The sequence below is a fragment of the Typopeltis vanoorti genome, chromosome 11, assembly GCF_054136105.1.
Source record: "Typopeltis vanoorti isolate ZY-2024b chromosome 11, IOZ_Tvanoo_1.0, whole genome shotgun sequence".
Classification (NCBI taxonomy): Eukaryota; Metazoa; Arthropoda; class Arachnida; order Uropygi; family Thelyphonidae; genus Typopeltis; species Typopeltis vanoorti.
In genome coordinates, this window is record NC_143559.1 from 44,920,600 (window position 1) to 44,942,033 (window position 21,434).

Here is a 21,434-nt window from a genome sequence, read left to right on the forward strand (position 1 = left end):
ATATTATTAATGATTTTCAATTATGAAATTCTTGCTTGTGCAATGGATTAACTCCTGATTCCTGGGTTGGGGATAAACTCTAAGGCGCATTAGGAAAGAATCCAATAGGTTGCACATATATATGCCAATAGAGGTCGTTTTGTCGATCTCTATATAAGTTGTTTCAAGGTCTTCTGAGTGAGGACAATTAACTGAGTCTATGTGTGGATGAGAATAATGGCATTTCAGTACTTGAATCTTCTCGGCTCTTATATTGCAGCACCCACAACCGTTTTATCGGCGATTATCGTTCTTGTTGTCTTGGTTTCCTATTTTTGTTCTCATAAGCGAAGACTTCCTCCTGGTCCAGTTGGAATGCCTGTATTTGGATACTGGCCATTTCTTAAAAAGAACGATCATTTTCAACTTATCGATATTGCTAAGAAATATGGCAATGTGTTCAGGTAAGTTTTTCGAAGCTGAGGTAAATTCAAGCATTCGTTTACAGCAGACTTAGTCGTGCTTTTTTTACTAATGCTCTCATTCTTTTCTTGGATATTTGCTCTTTGTTGTCTGCAGCATACCGAATTATATTTAATTAATTTAATTAATTAACGTATGTATCGTTTCACTTAATGCATTTTGCCTTGTATTTTAACTCAACGTGTCTTTTACTCAATGTTTAACTCGATGAGATTTTTGCAATGTTAATCCGTATTTCTTTATGAAGCAACCTATGGAACGAATCACAACATCTGGTTATCTTGGCTGCTAAGACGGTGAAATTATGGTAAGTTTATGCTAAGGAAATATAAATCTTTAAGCCAATTGGAAATAGAAATTGATTTCTCATAACACATAGAAGAAAAGATATCAGTTCGTAATCTGCACTGTATCAGAAGAAATGAAATCATTTCTAGGGAGTATTATGCATCGAGCAGTTTCTGGAAGTTGTAGAAACAATTACTGTCTATATAATAATGATTTAGTAGAGTTTATTTATTTTTTTAGGATATTAGTCAGTTCTGATTTGTGAAGTGCCGATATCTGTGTGTGTGACCTTTCGATCAGTTGCATTTGCTATTTTATATTTTTATCATTTTTCAGTTCATGTACACATTCTTCGCAGTAAATGTACTTGACAGTATTGACCAGAAAGCGACATTAGCAGTTCTGGAATCCTATGGAATTGATAAAAAACTAATAACTATATTAAAAGATGATTAGCAGAATGCAGTTGCAGCAGTTAGAATAGGTGATGATTTGGGGAAATGGTTTAAAACAAGCAGAGGTACTAGACAGGAGGACCCAATATCACCAAGCATTTTCATCGCACATTTAGACAGAGCAATGGATAAAATGAAAGAAGATGCGAAAGGAATATCTGTACACGGAATGAGAATTAACAATATGAGATTTGCAGGTGACATTCGTATTATTGAAGAAGACGAAAGAGAACTACAAAAAACACTGAAACTGTTAAATGAGGAAGGGAAGAGATTTGGACTTGTTATGAACTTTGAAAAAACAAAGACAATGGTATTTGGTGAGAAGAACATAAAACAAAGATACAAGTGGATGGAACTGATATAGAAAATGTAGAACAATTCACATATTTGGGAAGTAAACTGACATATGACTTGGACTGTAAAAAAGAAATAAAGATCAGGATTGCAAAGGGAAGAACAAATCTGAAGGCCACGGATAACATCTGGAAAAGTAAAGTGATCAGTTTGTAAACAAAACTAAGAGTATTGGAAACATGCATCTTCAGCGGTGTTCTGTACGGATCAGAAACGTGGGTAATAAATAAGGAATCAAGAAAAAGAATTTTGTAATTTGAAAGAACTTGTTACAGGAAGATTCTAAGAATAGGATGGGTATAGAAAATCACCAATGAAGAGCTCTATCGGAAGATACAACCAAAACAGAATCTAATGCAGAAGATTATAAAACGGAAGCTGCAATTATTTGAACACATCTGTAGAATGAGTGAGGACCGGAAGATAAAGACATTTATGTTTGGTATTTTGGATGGTTTAAACAGAAGAGGTAGACCATACAGAGAATGGATAGACGATATAAAAGACTGGTGTGGAATGGGTGTACAAAAACTGCGACACTGTGCACTGGACAAAGAAAGGTGGAAGAAGATAGTGAAACAGGCATCAGACATCAACGGGCAGTGAGCCCATGATTCGTGATGATGATGATGATGATGAAATGTACATGTGCGCTAGAAAACAGTTGAGTTCTTCTATTTTCTTAATTATTTGTTTGCATTAGGTAAATTTAAAATGCGCTGATGAATCCTACGTTGTTTTTAGTAGAGAGTCTGTATTACATACCTACTTTTTGTGAAACCATTTCTGTTATTTGAATTGGAATTCAAATTCAAATAACAAAAGATTGGTAGTTTAGTCACACAGAATAAAAAAATTTAAACATGTACATCATCCTTGGCCAAACAGGCACTTATTTTAAGTAAATCACTATTTTAGACACATGCAATTTTTTAATTAAATCTGTCTATCATAAAAGTAAGTGTTATAATTATATTCGTGGCATCATCTGTTTCACCATAGTTAAAAGATATGTTAATATCCACTTATGCATAAACAATTATAAAGATGTATGCCACCATACACTTGAATTGTTGAATCATTGCAATTTACTAGATTTATAGAGGAAAGGCTGTAGATAAATTAAAAATAAAAGAAAACAGGAGCACGATTGGAAAGTACACTAAGCAGCATATATGTCAACTGATTACAGTACTTGACTACGTCATATTTCTTATATTCAAATAACAATTATTGATAGATGTTATTAACACCTTGACGATAATTAGAAAGACTTTATTTACATTATGTTAGCAATGTTTTTCCGAGCACTACAATTCTGTTTCTTGGTTCTCTCAGTTTGTACGTTGGAAGTCGTCTTGTTGTGATCTTAGGAGACTTTCAGAGCGTAAAAGAAGCTTTTAGAAACTCAGCAATATTGAACAGACCAGAACCATTTCAGCTTCATCCATTTCCTGGAAAAAAGAGTAAGTTCCATTAAATGTTACATTAATTTAAATCTATAACATCAGTATTGCATCTCTTAACAATATTAATTATTATTACGTTATGATAAGACAATTAAAGTTATTTAACAAGATACCGTATTTTATATATTTTGGGTATATTTGTATATACAAATTCTTATATATTTATATATATATATTTATGTATTTTTATATATTTATAAATAATATTATAATATTATTATTTCAGAATTACACCAAGAGGTCTATGCCAATGAAGTCTCATTTAGGCATTATCTGATTTAGGCATTATCATTAAATTCCATTTGAAAAAAGGGTTCTCTACTAGATTCATATTTTTTGAGGGGATATCCGTAACATGCCGCAGAGGAAATATCAATCAGACTATTAACAGATTCATTGAATTATGACCAACACAACTATGGCAACAACAGAACTGAAAATTACAATCAAATGTTTATCACTTAGGTTAAGAATAAAAAAATGCATCAACATTTTAATCTCCTTATAAAAATAACTTACAGTAGTAACAGGGAAAAATAGTTGATAGTAAACAAGAAAAGTTAAATATCCCACTTCTGTATTTTATTTGAAAGAGTTTCTTTGTGATCTCAGAAGTGAGGTATAGAGAGAAAGCTTGGACAAAACAAACTTGCTGGGCAACAACTTCCGGTCTTTTCCTGATTCTTCGTTGATTTCATTTACCTCAGTTCTATCGAAAATAATGCAGGTCACTAACTAGTTACTCTATCACCAACTGGTAGCTTACCATTTAAATCAATGCCCCTCGGTATTGATTCTACCAATATCAATCCGCAGGAGATTTTATTCCATAAATTGGAGACGCTGGAGAGATGGAAAGTTCTGATAAAATATTGTAACGCTAGGCTTTTATTAGTAATAATTATATATTACTTACCAAATTATACCATTTTATGATTTAATATCCACTTTTTTGGTCTGACTGCCAATTTCATTCACTGCATGTTATTGTTGAGGTTTTCTCTCTTCAGATTTCCTCATGAATGCCGACGTATACCAGATCTTCGTACTTTGAGCCTGACTTCTTTGAGTGCGTTCACACGTTCAAATATTTCCATTATTTTCCCATTAAAACCCTTCTCCATTCCTCTTTTCATTCGATAAACCTTACAGAGCTCATACAGCATATTCCAAGCTTTCATAATTAAGGCTAAATTATTTTGCCATCTTTCAGTACGGCGAGCATAATTTTGTCACTAAAACACAATCGTCTCATATTTTAACCTGAGGGGACTGAGGAACACCTGCATATTTTATCCAGATCGCCACGCAATGTCAAATATCTGTTTCATCTGAAAGTGTGTAAGCCCATCTCATGCAGAGGTGGGAAAGATTTGTCTCTCGGAAACTGCGTTTTTTTAATCCCACAAACCCGATAAACGAGCATCCACAATTTACAGGCAAATGTATTGCTTCATAGCCTTGGGTCCTTCAGATATCTCTTAACGGATGACGTAGATATTTATCCTCTCCTGAAATAAGCACGTCACATATCATCATTCTTAAGATTCCAATAAATATGCACCATTTTTTCTCGAAGGGTACTATTTCTCATCTGTAATAATTTAGCACTGTAGAAGTTCAAATCTACATATTCTCCCAGTGTTCCCATCCCTTCTCCTTTTTCTTTAAACTTCTAAACCTTACCTTTAAACTTTAAACCTATATAAATGTAGCGTTGCTGTGGGTATATTAGATAACACGCCTCCCGCAAAAATTTCCAAAATATTGTTCGAAACATTCTTGGTATAAACACCAATCCAAATGAAATGCGTCATCATCTGCAGATATCTAAACCTAATTTGGTTTTGACAGAACTCGATATCTCTGTCATCACAACCATCGCCATCTTAACTTCAAATTACAACTTGTACGATTCCTTTCACCAAAAGGAGGTTCTTCTGCTTTTGTATGATATCTGAATAGTTCTTAAATTCTGAACGTCATTTGCATCCCTATGATTTCTTGATGGCATAAAGTTTTTATCATCGACGTCACCTTCCTTGACGACTTCAATGTTGACATTTCTAACTGGTCTCCTTTTCAAATTCCACTGAAAATGCGCTGAAAGAGAATCAAATATAATTACTGTAACGATTAAAACAAATAATTCATCTCAGCAGGCACTAAAAATGGTAAGTTGGAAGATTTCTGAGACTTTTACTCCTCGTTTTCATGGTTATACTACTATTTCCCTAATTCGGATTCAGATACTTGTTTTGAACTCCTTAAGGAGACTGTTCATGTTTGAATCGACGTTTTACTCCTCCCTCTGTTCAAAGATCCCGCGCTATATGTAAGCTACGGTTTCCAAAAAAGTGTGCAAGTGCGGCCAAGAAAAGAAAACAGATTATGATAAGTCGTTTGAGACAAAAACTCCAGTTTCATTTACAGCCTATACTAAATCTCGCATACTTGCAAAAACCTTAAGTAAAACTATCTGACTCCAGTAGGAATAAATTAATAAAAAGCTGCCATTTGCGCCAATGCAGTCGTGCCTAATGATCCCTTGAAAAAGCCGTTGGGAGTAAATATGTCCCTATATCTCTTTCAAACAATATCATCGCAAAATCACCTGAAGGTAAGGCTGACTTCCTGGCATCTTTCTTTTCTTACATACATGATGAAGGCAAATAGTATCATTCTTAACTCAGAACATTTTGTAGCATGTTGCCTATAGCTTATCATCAGCAAATAGAAGAATTTGAACAATGTGGATGTCTTTATAGTTCCTGGTCCCAATGGAATCCCATTAGTTGTACTAAAGAGGTGCTCCTCAACTAACACGCACTCTTTATCATTTGCATATTTTATTATAATCACATGCATTCAATCTGCAGCAGGGAACTAATCTCATGTACAGCCAGTACGAAAAAAAAGGTGATATGTGTCTAGCATCCAACCGTCGACCTATTGTTCTTAATATCATCAAAAGTAACGGAGAGGGTCACTTCGACAATTGCAGAACTGTCAACTAATCAACGACTACCAAATTGGATTTCACCAGTGGAGATACATAATAAAGTTTCTGGGCTACACCATCCACCTCTGGACATGTGTTGTGAAAAGGTTTGGGAAATATGCGTTGCCGAATTTGATATTTCCAATATATTCAATAGGGTATTGAGGCATCGAGGGCTCTTATTAGTATTTTGTGTGGTTTTCTGTTTTTTGTAACTCATTTGCAGTTTTATCACAGGTCGCGCAATTCGTCTAATGGCTGGAGTGTTCCCTCCGCATTTCATATTAATGCAGTGTTCCCAGGCCTCGGATGATTCACTCAATGTTTCCCTTATATATATATATATATATATATATATATATGTTGGAAACATTGGAAAACCATGTCTTGCAGCAGATAACGTTAATCCACAGATACTCTAAAGTTCTATAGCGTAAGATGGCGATTGTTTGACAAAACAGAACATTTCCTATGCGTAACATTCATAAATTCATTGAGTATTAATTTTTGTGCAATTATGCTAGTAAATCTTTCAATATTGACATTATACATAAAAATATTATAATGTTTATTATAATTTATTTTGATTATACGAAATGGGTTTATTTTCTAGACAGATACAAAAAATTATAGAAGGTCATCAAGTTTCATCTAAAGTTATTAAGATGTGGTCTACCAATTACATAATCAGTATGCAAATATCAACCCTAGCAATCGAATGTTTCTCGAAGTACGTTGCAACTATGGTCTCGCACATATCCTTAAGACCACAAATATCTAGAAAGTGAGGTGGAAAAATCAATCTGGACAAGAATAGTTCATGTTTATCCTACCCAATCTCATAGAAGATCTGCGTCTATTAGTGATTTCACAACCAAGTAGAAATGACGAGTAGCAGCGTCATGCTCCCAAACGAAGTTCTCCTGGAAATTCATCCATTAACAGGCGCCATGACCATTGTTTCTAAAGTTGATGTAGACTCCACATAGGGTCGTATGATTTCGTTACTGACATAAAAATAAAAGAAAGCAAACAAACAAGCAAAGAAACAAATCCCCAATCTTTTAGGGAGATTAATGTTGAACTTCGATATTAACATGTGACAGGTGAGTTCCCAGATGTGAACATGAAGCTTGTTTCTTTTCGTTTCGCATCGAATTATCACGCTTGCATAATGGTTCATTTCGCAATTGGACATTGTATGGGATAAAGTTCAATCACTTTCTCAACACTTTTCTTACTGTAAGTAGTTGATACCAAATTTCCCTCCGATACCTATTAGTGGACTTCGAACAAAATGTTCATGAATGAGATCAACATTTTCCTTGGGAATAGTCTGCCGGATACTTCGTCTTCCGAAAGTTGATGAAACTTGGTTCAAAAACATACGCCAATTTCAACTTTTCGACTTTATATGTCTCGAAATAGTCCCATTTCTTATGATCACAAAATCATTTCCAATAATAATCTAATTAAAAAAACTCTTCTTAATCGAAGATTGTCTGTTATTTAGGTGTTGGTTCTGCAAACGGTAACCAATGGAGAGAACAGCGGAAATTTATTTTGCTTCATGTTCTAAAGCTTTCAGGAATTGGTAGACGTGGTGTGGAAGAAAACATACAGGTATTGTTCTCTAAATTAATAGATATTGATAAATGTAATTTCATTTTAGGAATCCTTCGTGAATTCAGTGAAACCTATATAGTCTACCTATGCCATGGGCTGGCAGCGTGGAAGTAATCCTATGAGAAATCCCAAGAGACATTTATTGTTGGTTTTTTATTTAGAAACTTTAACTATACTGCATGCTGTACAATGCCAGCACTCGTGGTTTATATCAGGTTTACTGATTTGACATCGCTTTCTATTTCGATGAGTACTGTGCAACTGAACTATCATCTCACGGCCTTCCGGGAACATCAACATCTGTAAAACAATAGGAGAAAAATAAACATTCCTGTATATGGTGTTCAGAATTAGAATAACGAATTAATTTTTTAATCCCTTTATCCGGTGTACTCTCTGCAATATGCTGACCTAAAATGGATATTTAATAGCTAGGATTACAAGGGATAAATGGATTAGAAAAACCCTAATTGGTTAGCTTTACGTATGAACCTGTATACAGGGATATCGAGTATCTTCTCCTATTGTTTTTACATATTTTGAGGCTCCTAGAAGGATCAGATGAAAGTAAAGTTGGATAATACGCATCGAAATAAGACAACAATATAAAATCAATAAACAATAATATAAATAACGAGTGCTTCCGTTGTATATAATACTGTAATACAATACAGTATTATATACAAATAAAAATTGAATATTTTTACAAATGGTTTATGTTAGTAAGTTTATTAGTTTTGGTTTCATAACACACATTGTCGGCACTTGCGATGTGCCCGTTATTGAAATTGTTTTGTCAAAGTGATATGTAAAGCAGTTAAAAATTTATGTATACTTACCGGATTTGAATAGTTGTGTTACTTTAAACAATTTTGTTGTAGTTTAAATTTATCAAGTGTTGTGTTTTGAAAAGACATCCTCGTTATGCTAACCGAAACAACGTGTCAGCCATTATATTTAGTTTCTCGCTTGCCATTTTCAAGGAGTGCGCATGCTTGCCGAGAAGTTTGATGTGTGATTGTTTCATCTGCATTAAGGACATCGGGTCCTTAATGTATATATATATATATATATATATATATATATATATATATTGTTTTGTTATATTAAATGTATTTATTTTGTATTTTGGTCTTGAGTCAGTGATTTATTTGGATTCTGAAAGCAATAGTAAAAAAAAGGGTCATTGCACCAATCGGAGTGAACCCTTGTGCAATAAATATATAGGTACATTCGAAGTAAATAAATAAAATATAATAAAAACACTCAGAATTAAAAAAAATATATTAATTAAAAATCTCCTATTTTTCAGTATCATAGTCTGGCACATGAGACATCAATAAAGTGTACACCTACAGAACAATTGTAGCGTTCTACTTTAACTGTAGCTAAAATCATTAACAGATGAAAAAACAATGGTTAAAATCATGAAGCAGTCCAATAAAATGCATAGCAAACGTATAAACTTTCAGCTGGCTAATAAAAAAACTGCTGGAACAAGGGATTGGAATGCTGATAGGTTTACCAGTTGTATAAACGGATTCTCATAATCAGAATTTCGCAGCGTCCATTGGTTTGTGCCACAGTATTACTACGATACAGATTATAAACGGATTCTCTTAATCAGGATTTCACAGCGTCCATTGGTTTGTGTCACAATATTACTACGATACAGATTATAAACGGATTCTCTTAATCAGGATTTCACAGCGTCCATTGGTTTGTGTCACAATATTACTACGATACAGATTATTCAAATGTGACGCACTTGCTTTGAAAAAATTTTGCAAACACGTGTATCGGATTTGCAGACTTTTGGAAGCTGCTGCTTGGAGAATGTAAATTTATCAGGGTGAGTTAGTCTACGTTTTAGTGCTGCACCGGAAGTGCTAAGGTGTGCTTCTTCAAGAAGGATTGTATACGTTATGGCTGATCAACTGAAAACGATCATGAAGGGAAATAATTGCGTAACGGAATATTCAGTAGCGACTCTTGGCTTGAAATCGGGGGTTGGGGGGTGCTGCAACTTTGGATAAAATTATGGTAAAAATTAAAAAAAATTAAACATGAAAAAATATTGTTTATTATCGATAAACTTATACAGCTTGGTATAATTCAAAATTACTTAAAAATAAAATCCATTATCATAACCCCAAAAATGTTCTAAAATAAAATCTATAACAAATGTTATATCTTTAATTGTAATGTCCAAATATTTAAAGAGACGGAGTAAACACGATAAGCACTACGAACACCCTACTACTGGCGCAAACTGCATATAAATAACAATGAAAGTGCGCATCGGACAGTGCCGCATTACGCTAAAAGCTCGCATCTCACTATGAGGTACATATGCTTGCGCGCGTAGCAATATGATACTGTGGTAAACACAGTGCTGCTAGCCTCCTTCGCCCTCCTAAGTGCTACAAAATGGATTTTTATTGTTTTTTATACAAAATATGAGAATTGTATAGGATTGCTGATGATAAAATTAAATATTACAAGCAAATATAAATAAATTAATAAATATATTTATGTATCAAGAAAAATTAGGGATATTTCAGTTCCTTAGTGCCTATGCACGAGCCGCCCCTGGGAATATTAACTATTGAATTGAATGAATTTATATACAAGGAAATCTATTTGTGCTATTTTTTTCCTTATTTACAGGAGTGAATAAATTATCATTGTTCCTAACAATTTACTTACTGTTTTAAATTACAGGAAGAATTGCAGGATTTCATCAAAGAACTTGAGGAATACAAAGGGCAGCCGTGCTATTTAAACGAGCGTGTGCTTACCACTATAACAAAAGCTTTAGGACGGATAATAGTCGGACCAGTATTTGATCAGTTTCGTGATAGAACGGATTTTCTTATCAATTTAATGATCACAGGACAAAAATATTTCAGCCATTTTGATGTGATTACCTATTTTCCTTTAGTGAAGTGGCTACTATATTTTCTTTTGAACTGGTTTCCTTATATCAACGTTTATGATAAAGGAGAGAACGTTGCCAGGTAAGTACATTTAAAGTCTTGCGTATAATGAAATATACATTCATCTGCTAAATACATATATGTTATAGGAGTACAATATGATAATATTGATATTTTTCATTATAACATGAAATAGCTTAATGTTTGATAAATATCAGAGAAATTAGGATTTTTTCATTCCGTTTTCCTATAGCGAAACGATAAAATATTTTAAGTCCATGTTAATCAATTTAAGATGTGTGCATTCAGTGTGTTCATCTTGAAAAAAAAAATCCGAACAAAAGTGCAGCAGCACTTTTATTTTCGATTTTTTTAAAAAACGTACCATTCGCTGAAATCCTGCAACGCCTTATGATTTCCCAAATTGAGAATAATGCAATTCTTTTAGCTGTAACTCTCTCTCTCTCTCTCGTTCTAAACCTTGCTGTTAAGAACGAGAGAGAGAGAGAGAGAGAGAGAGAGAGAGAGAGAGAGAGAGAGAGAGAGAGAGAAACGATATTAACCCCTTTTGGTCAATGCAAGAAAAAACGAAAATATCAAAACTATTGGTTGTTGATGTTGTCGTGTGGGGTGCACCCATTTTCCTCCTCCGTCCCTTAGGAGGGATTGAGGTTGTGCCCTCCAATGAGGAACTTCTTAATATATATTTTTGACTGTAGAATAGTATGTGTTCACGGAGCCGGTTTGCCTGTTCTGGGGGAGGAAAAACCCGAGTTTCCGTAAGGAAAAAACCTCACCTCGGCTAACTCACTTTTAGACGAAAGAAATCAGATAAAGGTTTCCTCACGTCCTAGACGGGAATCGAACCCAAGCTTTTCTGACCAAATGGCTTCGTCTATACCGAATGAGCTACGGAGTCTCTAAACTGTTTCTTAATTCGTTTATAAGAAAATCTGCACAGAGGAAATTCCTAGGTTTGTCGGGAACAAATCATAAAATCAAAGATGTTAAAATAAAAATGATCCAAGTATATTGAATAGCTTTTGGGAAGATGAAGAAGGATATTGTAATTGGAGACGAAAGTGAAACCTGGACTTTAATAAAAGATATACTTCACATGTCGAAAATTAACTAGACAAGAATAGAAAGGAAAATGCTTTGTGCAACATAGAGAGAGAGAGAGAGAGAGAGAGAGAGAGAGAGAGAGAGAGAGAGAGAGAGAGGGGGGGGCACTGTCTCATTTGATAAAATCAGAAACAGTTGTACACAAGTTTAGCAAATACGTTATGCATTCAAAATAGAATAACACAAGGTGGCGTAAAATATAAAAGAGAATGGAAAGCTATAGTAGCAGCAGATAAATCGGAAAACCAAAATTAGTTATGTTATGAGTGCTGGAATGCACTACACGAGGAAAGCAAAAAAAGTGAATAGAATGGAGAAAACTGGAGGAGACCTTCATCCAGTAGCTGACTGATTTAGGATGAAAAATAAAATGAACAAGCAGAAGATCAGTCGTCTAATATTGCTGTTCTCATTTCATTAAATTCCACTATTAAGACGAGCACGTCAATTCTGTCAGTGAGTTAGTAGGTGTACAAGATGTCTATAGATGTCCGTACAATTCCATAATTGTTCGTACAAGTCCGTATAATTCCCAGATCCTGCAGAGTATTTTTGAAAGGTCTGAAATGCAGCCATATCCAAAGGTATATAGTGTCATTTTATCTTCACTCGAAGAGCTTACATTATATTATATGCAACAATCGATATTTATACGACAAAATCATATTTTAAAGAAAGATAGGAGGTCGCAATTGGGAATGTGTAGACATACAGTAATCAGCGATAGAAAGCATGATTTTCATAATTCAGTAACCGTTAAGAAATCCCACATTACTCGGAAATTACCATACACAAATTTTTTCTGAATTACTGTCCACTTTTTGAACTCCCAAGCAAAATAAATTTCCTCGAAGTCATACAAAATACGTAAGATTGTAGCCAAGATTTAGCTCTTCTACAAACAATTAGTTCCTGAACTGGTCAAGTTATCCTGAAGTTATGATCTGAATTGTTTTGGTAATGATTAAAGACGACAATTCTGAAGACAAAACATTATTTACAACTTTTATTACAACAATAAACACTTTCCATTTGCAGAGTGTTTCATTAAGGATTGCTGATATACAAGATGTACACCTTAGACCTCCCTAGTTTCAATGTGTTACTACTACTAATACTTACGTGTACGGACCATCGTGTCGAAATTGTAGAAATAAGAAGGAACACTCACCACGATTTTGTAGAAAAAAAATCAGTACACATCTACGTGTGCTCTTTCAGTAGCACGCAAAATATGAAGTCGATAGTCTATCTCCGACAAGATTCTCTGAAGCATGTCTAGGGTGATGGAGGATACAGCAGCAGAAATATGATAATTTAGGTTTTATAGGCTGTCCACAGGTTTTCTAGTTGCATAGACGGTGTCCTTCACATACCCCAACAAGAATAAATCGAGTGGGGTGAGATTCGGCGATAGTGGTGGCCAGGGGATCAGTCCCTTACTTCCGATCCAAGCTGAGGGAAGAGAAGACCCTGTCAAGACTTGCACTGTCCTCCAAATGCCAGTGTCTCGGGGGCACCATCCTGTTGAAAGAGAACGTGCGGTTGCAAGTCATCCATTTTTGTCGGGCTTTGCACAAAGGTCTCGCGAATGTTCTCTACCTTCTCTTCCGATATTGGTTGCTTCTCTCCTCCACGTTGTTTCGAAACGCTTCCTGTCGTTAGGAAATTTTCTTTCCACAAAAGGATATTCTTGGGGTTGGACGCTGCCTGTTTGTACACCTGACGAAACTGCTTTGGTTGATTTCAGCTCAGCTAACCACTACATAACTGGCGCTTTCTCCGACAGTGACGCCATGTTTACAATAACGACAGCCTCTCCAGCAGCGCCATTGCATCGCGACGCAAAATAAAATTCTGGGTGAATCTTGTAGAGTCTCTGGAACGTTTTAACAACTCAAATCTTTCATAATTCCATCGATTTTCTACTGTTCTTGGAAGCTAGAGAGGCCCAATATGTACAACGCGTATTTTGGGTTATAGGAATGTGACTACAAACCGTTATTATTTTCTTTATTAAAATACTTCCCGCTGAAATATTTTAATAAAGAAAATATTTCACTTATGTTAAATATTTGTACAGTGCTATAAATACTAACTGGCAAGTAATGAAAACAAATACATTATGAAACTTTGAAACTTATAGAAAGAACTTTCATGGAAGAGTAAAACTTTAGTATAATATAAACCAAAATAAACAATCGACGTTTCGACCTTCACATGAAGGTCATCATCTGGAGTATACACATATATACAAAGCAGCAAGCTGCAGTACAATCTACATGGCATACTAAAGTTACAGACTTACCGTTACAATTATTGGCCTGATCTCTGTTGGGAAAAAACCCTTACAACATTAAAGCTAGAGTCCTATTATTATTATTCGTATTAGGTTTAAAGTTGTTTTAATTCATGTATTTAATTTGAAAGTGCTGCTATTTAATTCTACTTGTTACACTGAAGACAGATACGGTTAATTACTTGAAATCGGCAAAGTGATAACCACATCATGTGTGCTGAAAGTCAGAGTGAACTACTGTCAGCAACCAGCAAAGAATAAAAGACATCGCCATTTTAAAAGTCGCACTGCAGTTGCTAAAGGGAAGAAAGTGCAAAGGTCATCGAGGCACAGAAGGACAAGCACAATGAGCTGTAGCAAGTGCAATGAGCCATTAAGCGACGAAGGGGATGGGTCGCATTACTCTGGATTCGGACGAAGACAACACTGTCAGTGCTCTGGGATATCAGAAAGCACGTGGAAAGCAAAAGGAGCTGCAAAACGGAACTGAATGGTGTTGTCTACAATGCCCTGAAAAAATGAAGAACAAAGAACAGACATCAAGCAAAAGCTACGAGGCACATCAAGGTAAGCCCCTTTCTGATCCTAAAATTACAGATAACTTAGAGTCATTCAAGCTCATGGTTAAAGACCTGCTAAATACACAATTGGAACTAATTAACAAAACATTTGAGGAGTAAGAACATTACACACAGTACAATAACGTGACCCTTGAAGAAATGTTAGGAACTGTCCGAGACATAAATACGAAATTAACTGTACAGTTAGAAACATCTCAAGCGCGAAAATGAGGAATGGTGGAAAGAGGTAAACACCATGAAATACCAAATCGAACACATACTACAAAAAGAATTTCAAATAGAGGGAATACCAAAAGATAAGACAGAAGACTTAAGCAACAACACAGTGCAACTGATTGCCACCAAAATTGGCATTCCAGTCACAACCACTGACATCGCCTCTATTAATCGAGGCCCATAAAAAATCAAAGAGAGACCACCACCAATCATCGCTAGTTTTACCAGCAGGAGTCGGAGAGACTCCATTCTTGCAGCAAGCAAGAAAACAAGGCCGACAACATCGATCCTAACTGACAAGAAACTCCCAACACCAATCTATATATCTGAACACTAGACTCCATACTACAAAATATCTTTTATACCAAGCAAGGAAATCAAAAACAGAGAAACAAATACAAGTTACTGTGAACTAACAATCCACAGATATTTATGAGACAGAAATAAAACACTTGAGTTTATATAATTGCAAGAGAATCTGACCTATGGAACCTACCAATATAAAACATTTTCTCCCCACCTCCTTAAGAACAATATTTAAAATCACCTTAAAAACTATATAATGGAGATCTCAAATCTATGTGAACATATCCAATCTGACAATATAAACTTCAAGGTCTTTCACGCTTTGAAGTAATGGAGAGACAAGATTTCCACCAATACCGACTTCACTATAATACAAAGAAACATACTAAGTATAAAGAAACATTGGCTTACATTGATAACACTGCTCAACTTCAACCTGACCAAAATATATGCTCTAATACTGACAGAAGTTGCAAAAAACGACACAGAAATTTACGCATTCAACATTAATAATTAACAAACCTACAACTTATGTAGACCAAACAAAAGACGAGCTGGCATCATGGCATTTATCAAAGAAAATATAGTGTGACCGAAAACCACACGCATTTCGAACATGCGGAAACACTAATTTTGGAAATCACAAATAGCATCGAAACGACAAAAGTAGCATCAAATACACAATACACAGGACACCAGATAATAATCCACTCAGCTCTCTGCATGAATTCGAATCATGGCTAAGTGGCATTGAACTCCGTACAACACATAGGCTCATCCTAATAGGGGACATTAACATAAATAGTCTTGACCGCGCTTCTTCAACCACTGATGCATACCTTGATATACTAAGTACAACATAAACCCTACCATGAACTCACCAACCAGAGAAGAAATACTCAACATTTCACTAACACAATCATGCATTGACCATATCAACATACTTGCTCCCATCGATTCATATACATCATCAGTAACTAACGTCAAAATTGCCGATGACAACTTTGTCTCAATTCTTTTCATTACGTTACCTCCCCTCCCCGTCCCACGACCACCACTTAAGTTTACAACACTCGATCATATTAAAGAGCATTGTCGACAGCTTTGTAAAAAATACAGACTGGAATTACGTACTCAGAATAAATGACCCTGTAACTTTTTGTGAGAACCTCCAACTAATGTTCACAGAAATATACAAAAAAGCCTACACAAACGAGGAGACAAACAGACTATAATCAGTGGATAAATGGCGACATTCACATAGTATTATTGCAAAGGAAAATCTATGGAAAAGACTAAAATAGTCTCCCTGTAACAAAGATTATATAAAAACACAAGAATTCAACTAACAGCAAAAATTCGTAGGGCAAAAAGACACTACTGCTACTTCCAAAAATTTACAAAATATAATCTCAATATGAACCAAACATGGGCTATACTTAACGAAATACTAACTCGAAAAAAGAAAAAATCAGCAGAAGATTTTATTGTAAAAAGCTTCGGTCAGGATATAAACCAAGAGGAACTAACAGATTTATAGGGCAAAAAACCCCCCAAAAAACTCAACCATGCCATCAGAAACAATATCACATAAATCAGAAAAGATAATCTACTAACGATACAAATGAATGGGTTAGAATAGATCAGTAGAACTTTAAGGCTCCTGAATTATACTGACAGAAGAAAGTTAAAATATTTTGGTCACATAGAAAGGATAGAGGGACTTCTCAGAACAGTAATAAGAGATAACGTTCCTGTAAAAAGAGGCAGGAGTAGACCATCAATGAGCTGGATGGATGGATGGTGTGTGTGTGTGGAGTGACTAATCTGCAGAGAGTTGAGGCCTCTAGAAAACAAACAGCAGAACTACATGGTGAGGCCTAGTGTGGCACATCACCGAGCATCGGAGTGACCACACGGCATCTGTAGATGCCCAATGAACATAGAGAGAGACCAACGATAAACACAAAATTATCAACACAAAGTGACCAGCAAACTATGTATTTTCTACCTGTAACAAACTAGAACTGAAGGAAACACTCTTACAGCTAAAGCCAAAGACGACTCCAGGAACAGACAAAATTTACAGACTCATAGACATTTTAACACACTTCGAAGAAATAAATCCAATACTTTTGAGACTCATGAACATAATATTCGACACTGGCATTATTCCACAACAACTAAAAACTGCGATAATTACTCCACTTTACAAACATGGAAAAATAAATGACACAGAACCAATAGCTAACCTACCTGCCATTTCAAAAATTCTAGAAAAAATAACACACACCAGACTACAGAACTATTTACGGAAGCACAACATTATCTGACTAAACCAATACAGCCTTCAAAACAAAAAACACCATCACTTTATTAGGAGACATCTTTGACGCCATAAACAAGGTCCTCGAAAAAGACAACTACGCTGTCCTTATACTGCTTGATTTAACCAAAGATTTTGATACACTTGAACATGACATACTACTGATTAAACTATACTCAATCGGGATAAGAGGAACACTGCATACCTGATTCAGGAACAATCTCTCAAACAGAACAAAAGTAATAAAAATAAGTGCATGTAACAGTCGGGGTATACAAATAAAACACGGTGTTCCTCAAGGTGTGCCATATTATCACCCACTCTATTCAACATATACGTTAACGATGTTCATAACTTGTCCCCCACGAAGTCAAATATTTCAGTAGGCAGATGACACCGCGCTACTAGCAATTCAGACAGACTTTGGCAAGAGCCGTGTAAACTTCTCTCGCCAAAGCCCAACACCTAAATGAAATCACAAACACACCAAAACTCAATTATAATCAACAGCACCAAGACACAGATGTTAATAATACATAATCCGAGAAGCACGCGCTCCCACCACTATCGCTACACTGTCACACATACCACTGCATTAACAACAAAAATACCTGCCAATGTCCCGAAATGAAACCCATAACACATGCAAAATACCTTGTCCTTTATATAGATTGTCACCTTAACTGGACAAAATATATAGATTACCTATATACTAAGCTCCGCATCATCGCAGCAAAACTCTTCCAATTAAAAGACATGATTCTATCTAACATAAAAAAACTCTCATATCATGTTATCTGTGAATCTCTACTCTGTGAATCTCTAAAAAACTCCCATATCATGTTATCTGTGAATCTCTACGTATAACGGTCGACGCAAACACATCAAACAGCAACCTAACAAAATTAGAAACATTACAGTTTCACAGCGATTTGGAGACCTTATACACAATAGCCAATATCAGAGCCAATATAAGCGGCATTGAACCCCGTACAACACACAGGCTCATCCTAATAGGAAACATTAACATAAATACTCTTGACCATGCTTCTTCAACCACTAACACATATCTTGATATACTAAGTCAGTACAACATAAACCTCAAGGGCTCACTTTAGTGAGTACGGGCATGGCAAACCCGAGGTACCTGATGCTGGACCATGCCTTACTTCATGTAATATATATCTGTTATATTATTCTGTAGACTGGTCCCTCCTCTTCTTTCTTTGCTTCTTTCTCCTCTCCTTGCTCCTTCCCCCTGATGCTATTAGAGTATTCGAGGGCTAGGGGTGAGTCTTTCCTATCTTGCTAAGTCATTTCGTCTTATGCAGCCACCAAAGGAGGCAAGCTAGCCTCAATAGGTGCCGGTCCCAAGCCCGGATAAATGCGAGGGTTGACGTCAGGAAGGGCATCCGGTTGTACAACTTCAGTGCCAACTCAAACTATGATTATGAGTCGAAGAGAAAATGATATAAGGGCTAGGGCGTACCCCTTAAGCGACGCGCAGCCACATCGCCCTACAGCTGTGAGAAGTGGAAGAGGGCTACCGCATCAAGGGCGGGTGCGGTTAAAGAAGCGAGCCCAGCAGGTGGAGAGGATGTTGCGAGTGGGAACACTGAATGTTGGAAGCATGACTGGAAGGGGAAGAGAGGTGGCAGACATGATGAGGAAGAGGAAGTTGGACATTTTATGTGTGCAGGAGACAAGGTGGAAAGGGGGAAAGGCAAAGGAACTGGGAGATGGATATAAATTGTTCTACTCTGGAGCGAAAGGGTGAAGTACTGGACGTGGGTAGAAGGAACGACAGGATCATGCGAATGAAATTGGGTCTTGGAGAAGAGCGGGTGGACGTATTATGTGTATATGCCCCACAAGTTGGTTGTACAGCAGAGGAAAAAGATGAGTTCTGGAACGTGTTAGATGAAGAAATGAGGGAATTGGAAGAAAATGAGATGGTGATTGTCGGAGGAGACTTGAACGGGCACATAGTAAGACAGAATAGAGACTGTGAAAGGGTGCATGGTGGCCACGGAGTGGGAATGATGAACCAGGAAGGAGAGAGGGTTGTGGACTTTGCAGTAGCGTTTGATCTGGCAATTGTGAACTCGTTTTTCTTCAAGAGGGAAGAACATTTGATAACATTTAGAAGTGGTAAAAACAGCTCACAAATTGACTACATTTTGACTAGAAGAAAACATCTTAAGGTTGTGACAAATTGTAAGGTAATTCCAACAGATCAAGTAGCACAACAACACCGACTGCTGTGCGCAGACTTTAAATTAAGATCGAAGATAAGAACTTCTGGTTGCCATGGGATGAAGACAATTAAGTGGTTTCGCTTAAAAGAAGAGAGTGTGAGGAATCGTTTTAGGGAGATAGTGTTAGAGAGGATTTCGGATGGACTGGAAAGTGTACAAGATTGGTGGAAACATAATTCAAAAGTAATCCTGAGCTGTGCAATCGAGGTGCTTGGTGAGACATCTGGAAAGATTAGAGAGCAGAAGGAGGGTTGGTGGTGGAATAATGATGTACAAGTGGCAGTGACAGCTAAGAGGAAGGCAAAGCAGAAGTGGGATGAGTCAAGAGTGGAAGAGGACAGAGAGGTGTACAAACAGAGAAAGCAAGAAGCCAAGAGAGTTGTGGCACAGGCGAAGACCATGGCATATCAAGTTCTGTATGATCAATTAGAAACAAAGGAAGGACAGAGAAAAATTTACCAACTAGCGAAATGTAGAAATAAAGCAGCTAAGGACATCTTACATGTGAGGCAGATCAAAGATGCTGAAGGAAGAGTATTATGGAGGGATGTGGACATAAGAAACAGATGGAAAATATACTTTGAGGGACTTCTGAATGAGGAAAATGCAAGGACTCACAGAGGAGATGGGCAGCCTTCTGAGGGGATGGTGCAGAACATCAGTAGAATGGAAGTGACGGAGGCCATGAAGAGGATGAGGAATGGAAAAGCGGTGGGCCCCGACAGAATTCCAGTGGAGGCATGGAAGGCACTGGGGGAAGAGGGAATTGACCTGCTGTGGGACCTGTTCATGAAAGTTTGCCAACAGGAAAATATACCCGAGGAATGGAGGGAGAGTACTCTTGTTCCCATCTACAAGGGTAAAGGGGATGCACAAGACTGTAAAAATTACAGAGGAATAAAGTTAATGTCCCACACAATGAAGATCCTAGAAAGGGTTCTTGATGGTAGATTGAGGGAGGAGGTGGAGATTGCAAAGGAACAATTTGGCTTCATGCCTGGTAGATCAACAACAGATGCTATCTTTGGGTTACGACAGATGATGGAAAAATATCGAGAGAAACAAAGGGAGCTACATCTGGTATTTATTGATCTGGAGAAAGCATACGATAGAGTGCCAAGGCAAGAAGTCTGGAGGTGTCTGAGGGAGAAGAAGGTGCCGGAGAAATATGTCAGGTTGGTGCAGGAAATGTACAGAAATGTGAAGACAAGTGTTCGGACCTGTTTGGGACAGACAGAAAGTTTCAAGTAACAGTTGGCTTGCATCAAGGGTCAGCATTAAGTCCGTTTCTGTTTAATATTGTGATGGAGGTGGTAACAGAGGAGGTGAGAGAAGATGCACCTTTGACAATGTTGTATGCAGATGACATCTTGCCGTGTGCAGATTCAAGAGAAGAAGCGGGAACTAAACTGGAAAGATGGAGAAAAGTACTGGAAGAGAGAGGTATGAGACTGAGCAGAAGTAAGACAGAGTATATGTGTTGCGCAGTGGGCGGTGGCCAGGAGGCAGACCTGGAGCTGGAAGGAAATGTCATCAGGAAGGTGAGAGACTTTAGATACTTAGGTTCGACAGTGGAAGAAGATGGAGGAGGTGAGAAGGAAGTGGGATGCAGGATACAAGCAGGTTGGAGGAACTGGAGGGAGATGGCTGGAGTGTTATGTGATAAGAGGGTGCCGATCAATCGGAAAGGCAAAATTTATAGGACAGTAGTGAGGCCAGCTATGAC

The 21,434-nt window shown here is 36.7% G+C and overlaps 1 protein-coding gene across 1 annotated transcript in view; it reads left to right on the plus strand.

Annotated features, from left to right (window-relative positions):
* Window positions 1–216: 216 nt before the first annotated feature.
* Window positions 217–21,434, plus strand: part of LOC150101488 (cytochrome P450 18a1-like) — a 45,496-nt gene continuing 24,278 nt past the window's right edge. Inside the window, exons 1-4 of the mRNA XM_090400808.1 lie at window positions 217–443; window positions 2,901–3,028; window positions 7,546–7,655; window positions 10,383–10,678. Coding sequence (XP_090256934.1) covers window positions 217–443; window positions 2,901–3,028; window positions 7,546–7,655; window positions 10,383–10,678 — 761 coding nt within the window. The remainder of the gene's footprint in view (window positions 444–2,900; window positions 3,029–7,545; window positions 7,656–10,382; window positions 10,679–21,434) is intronic.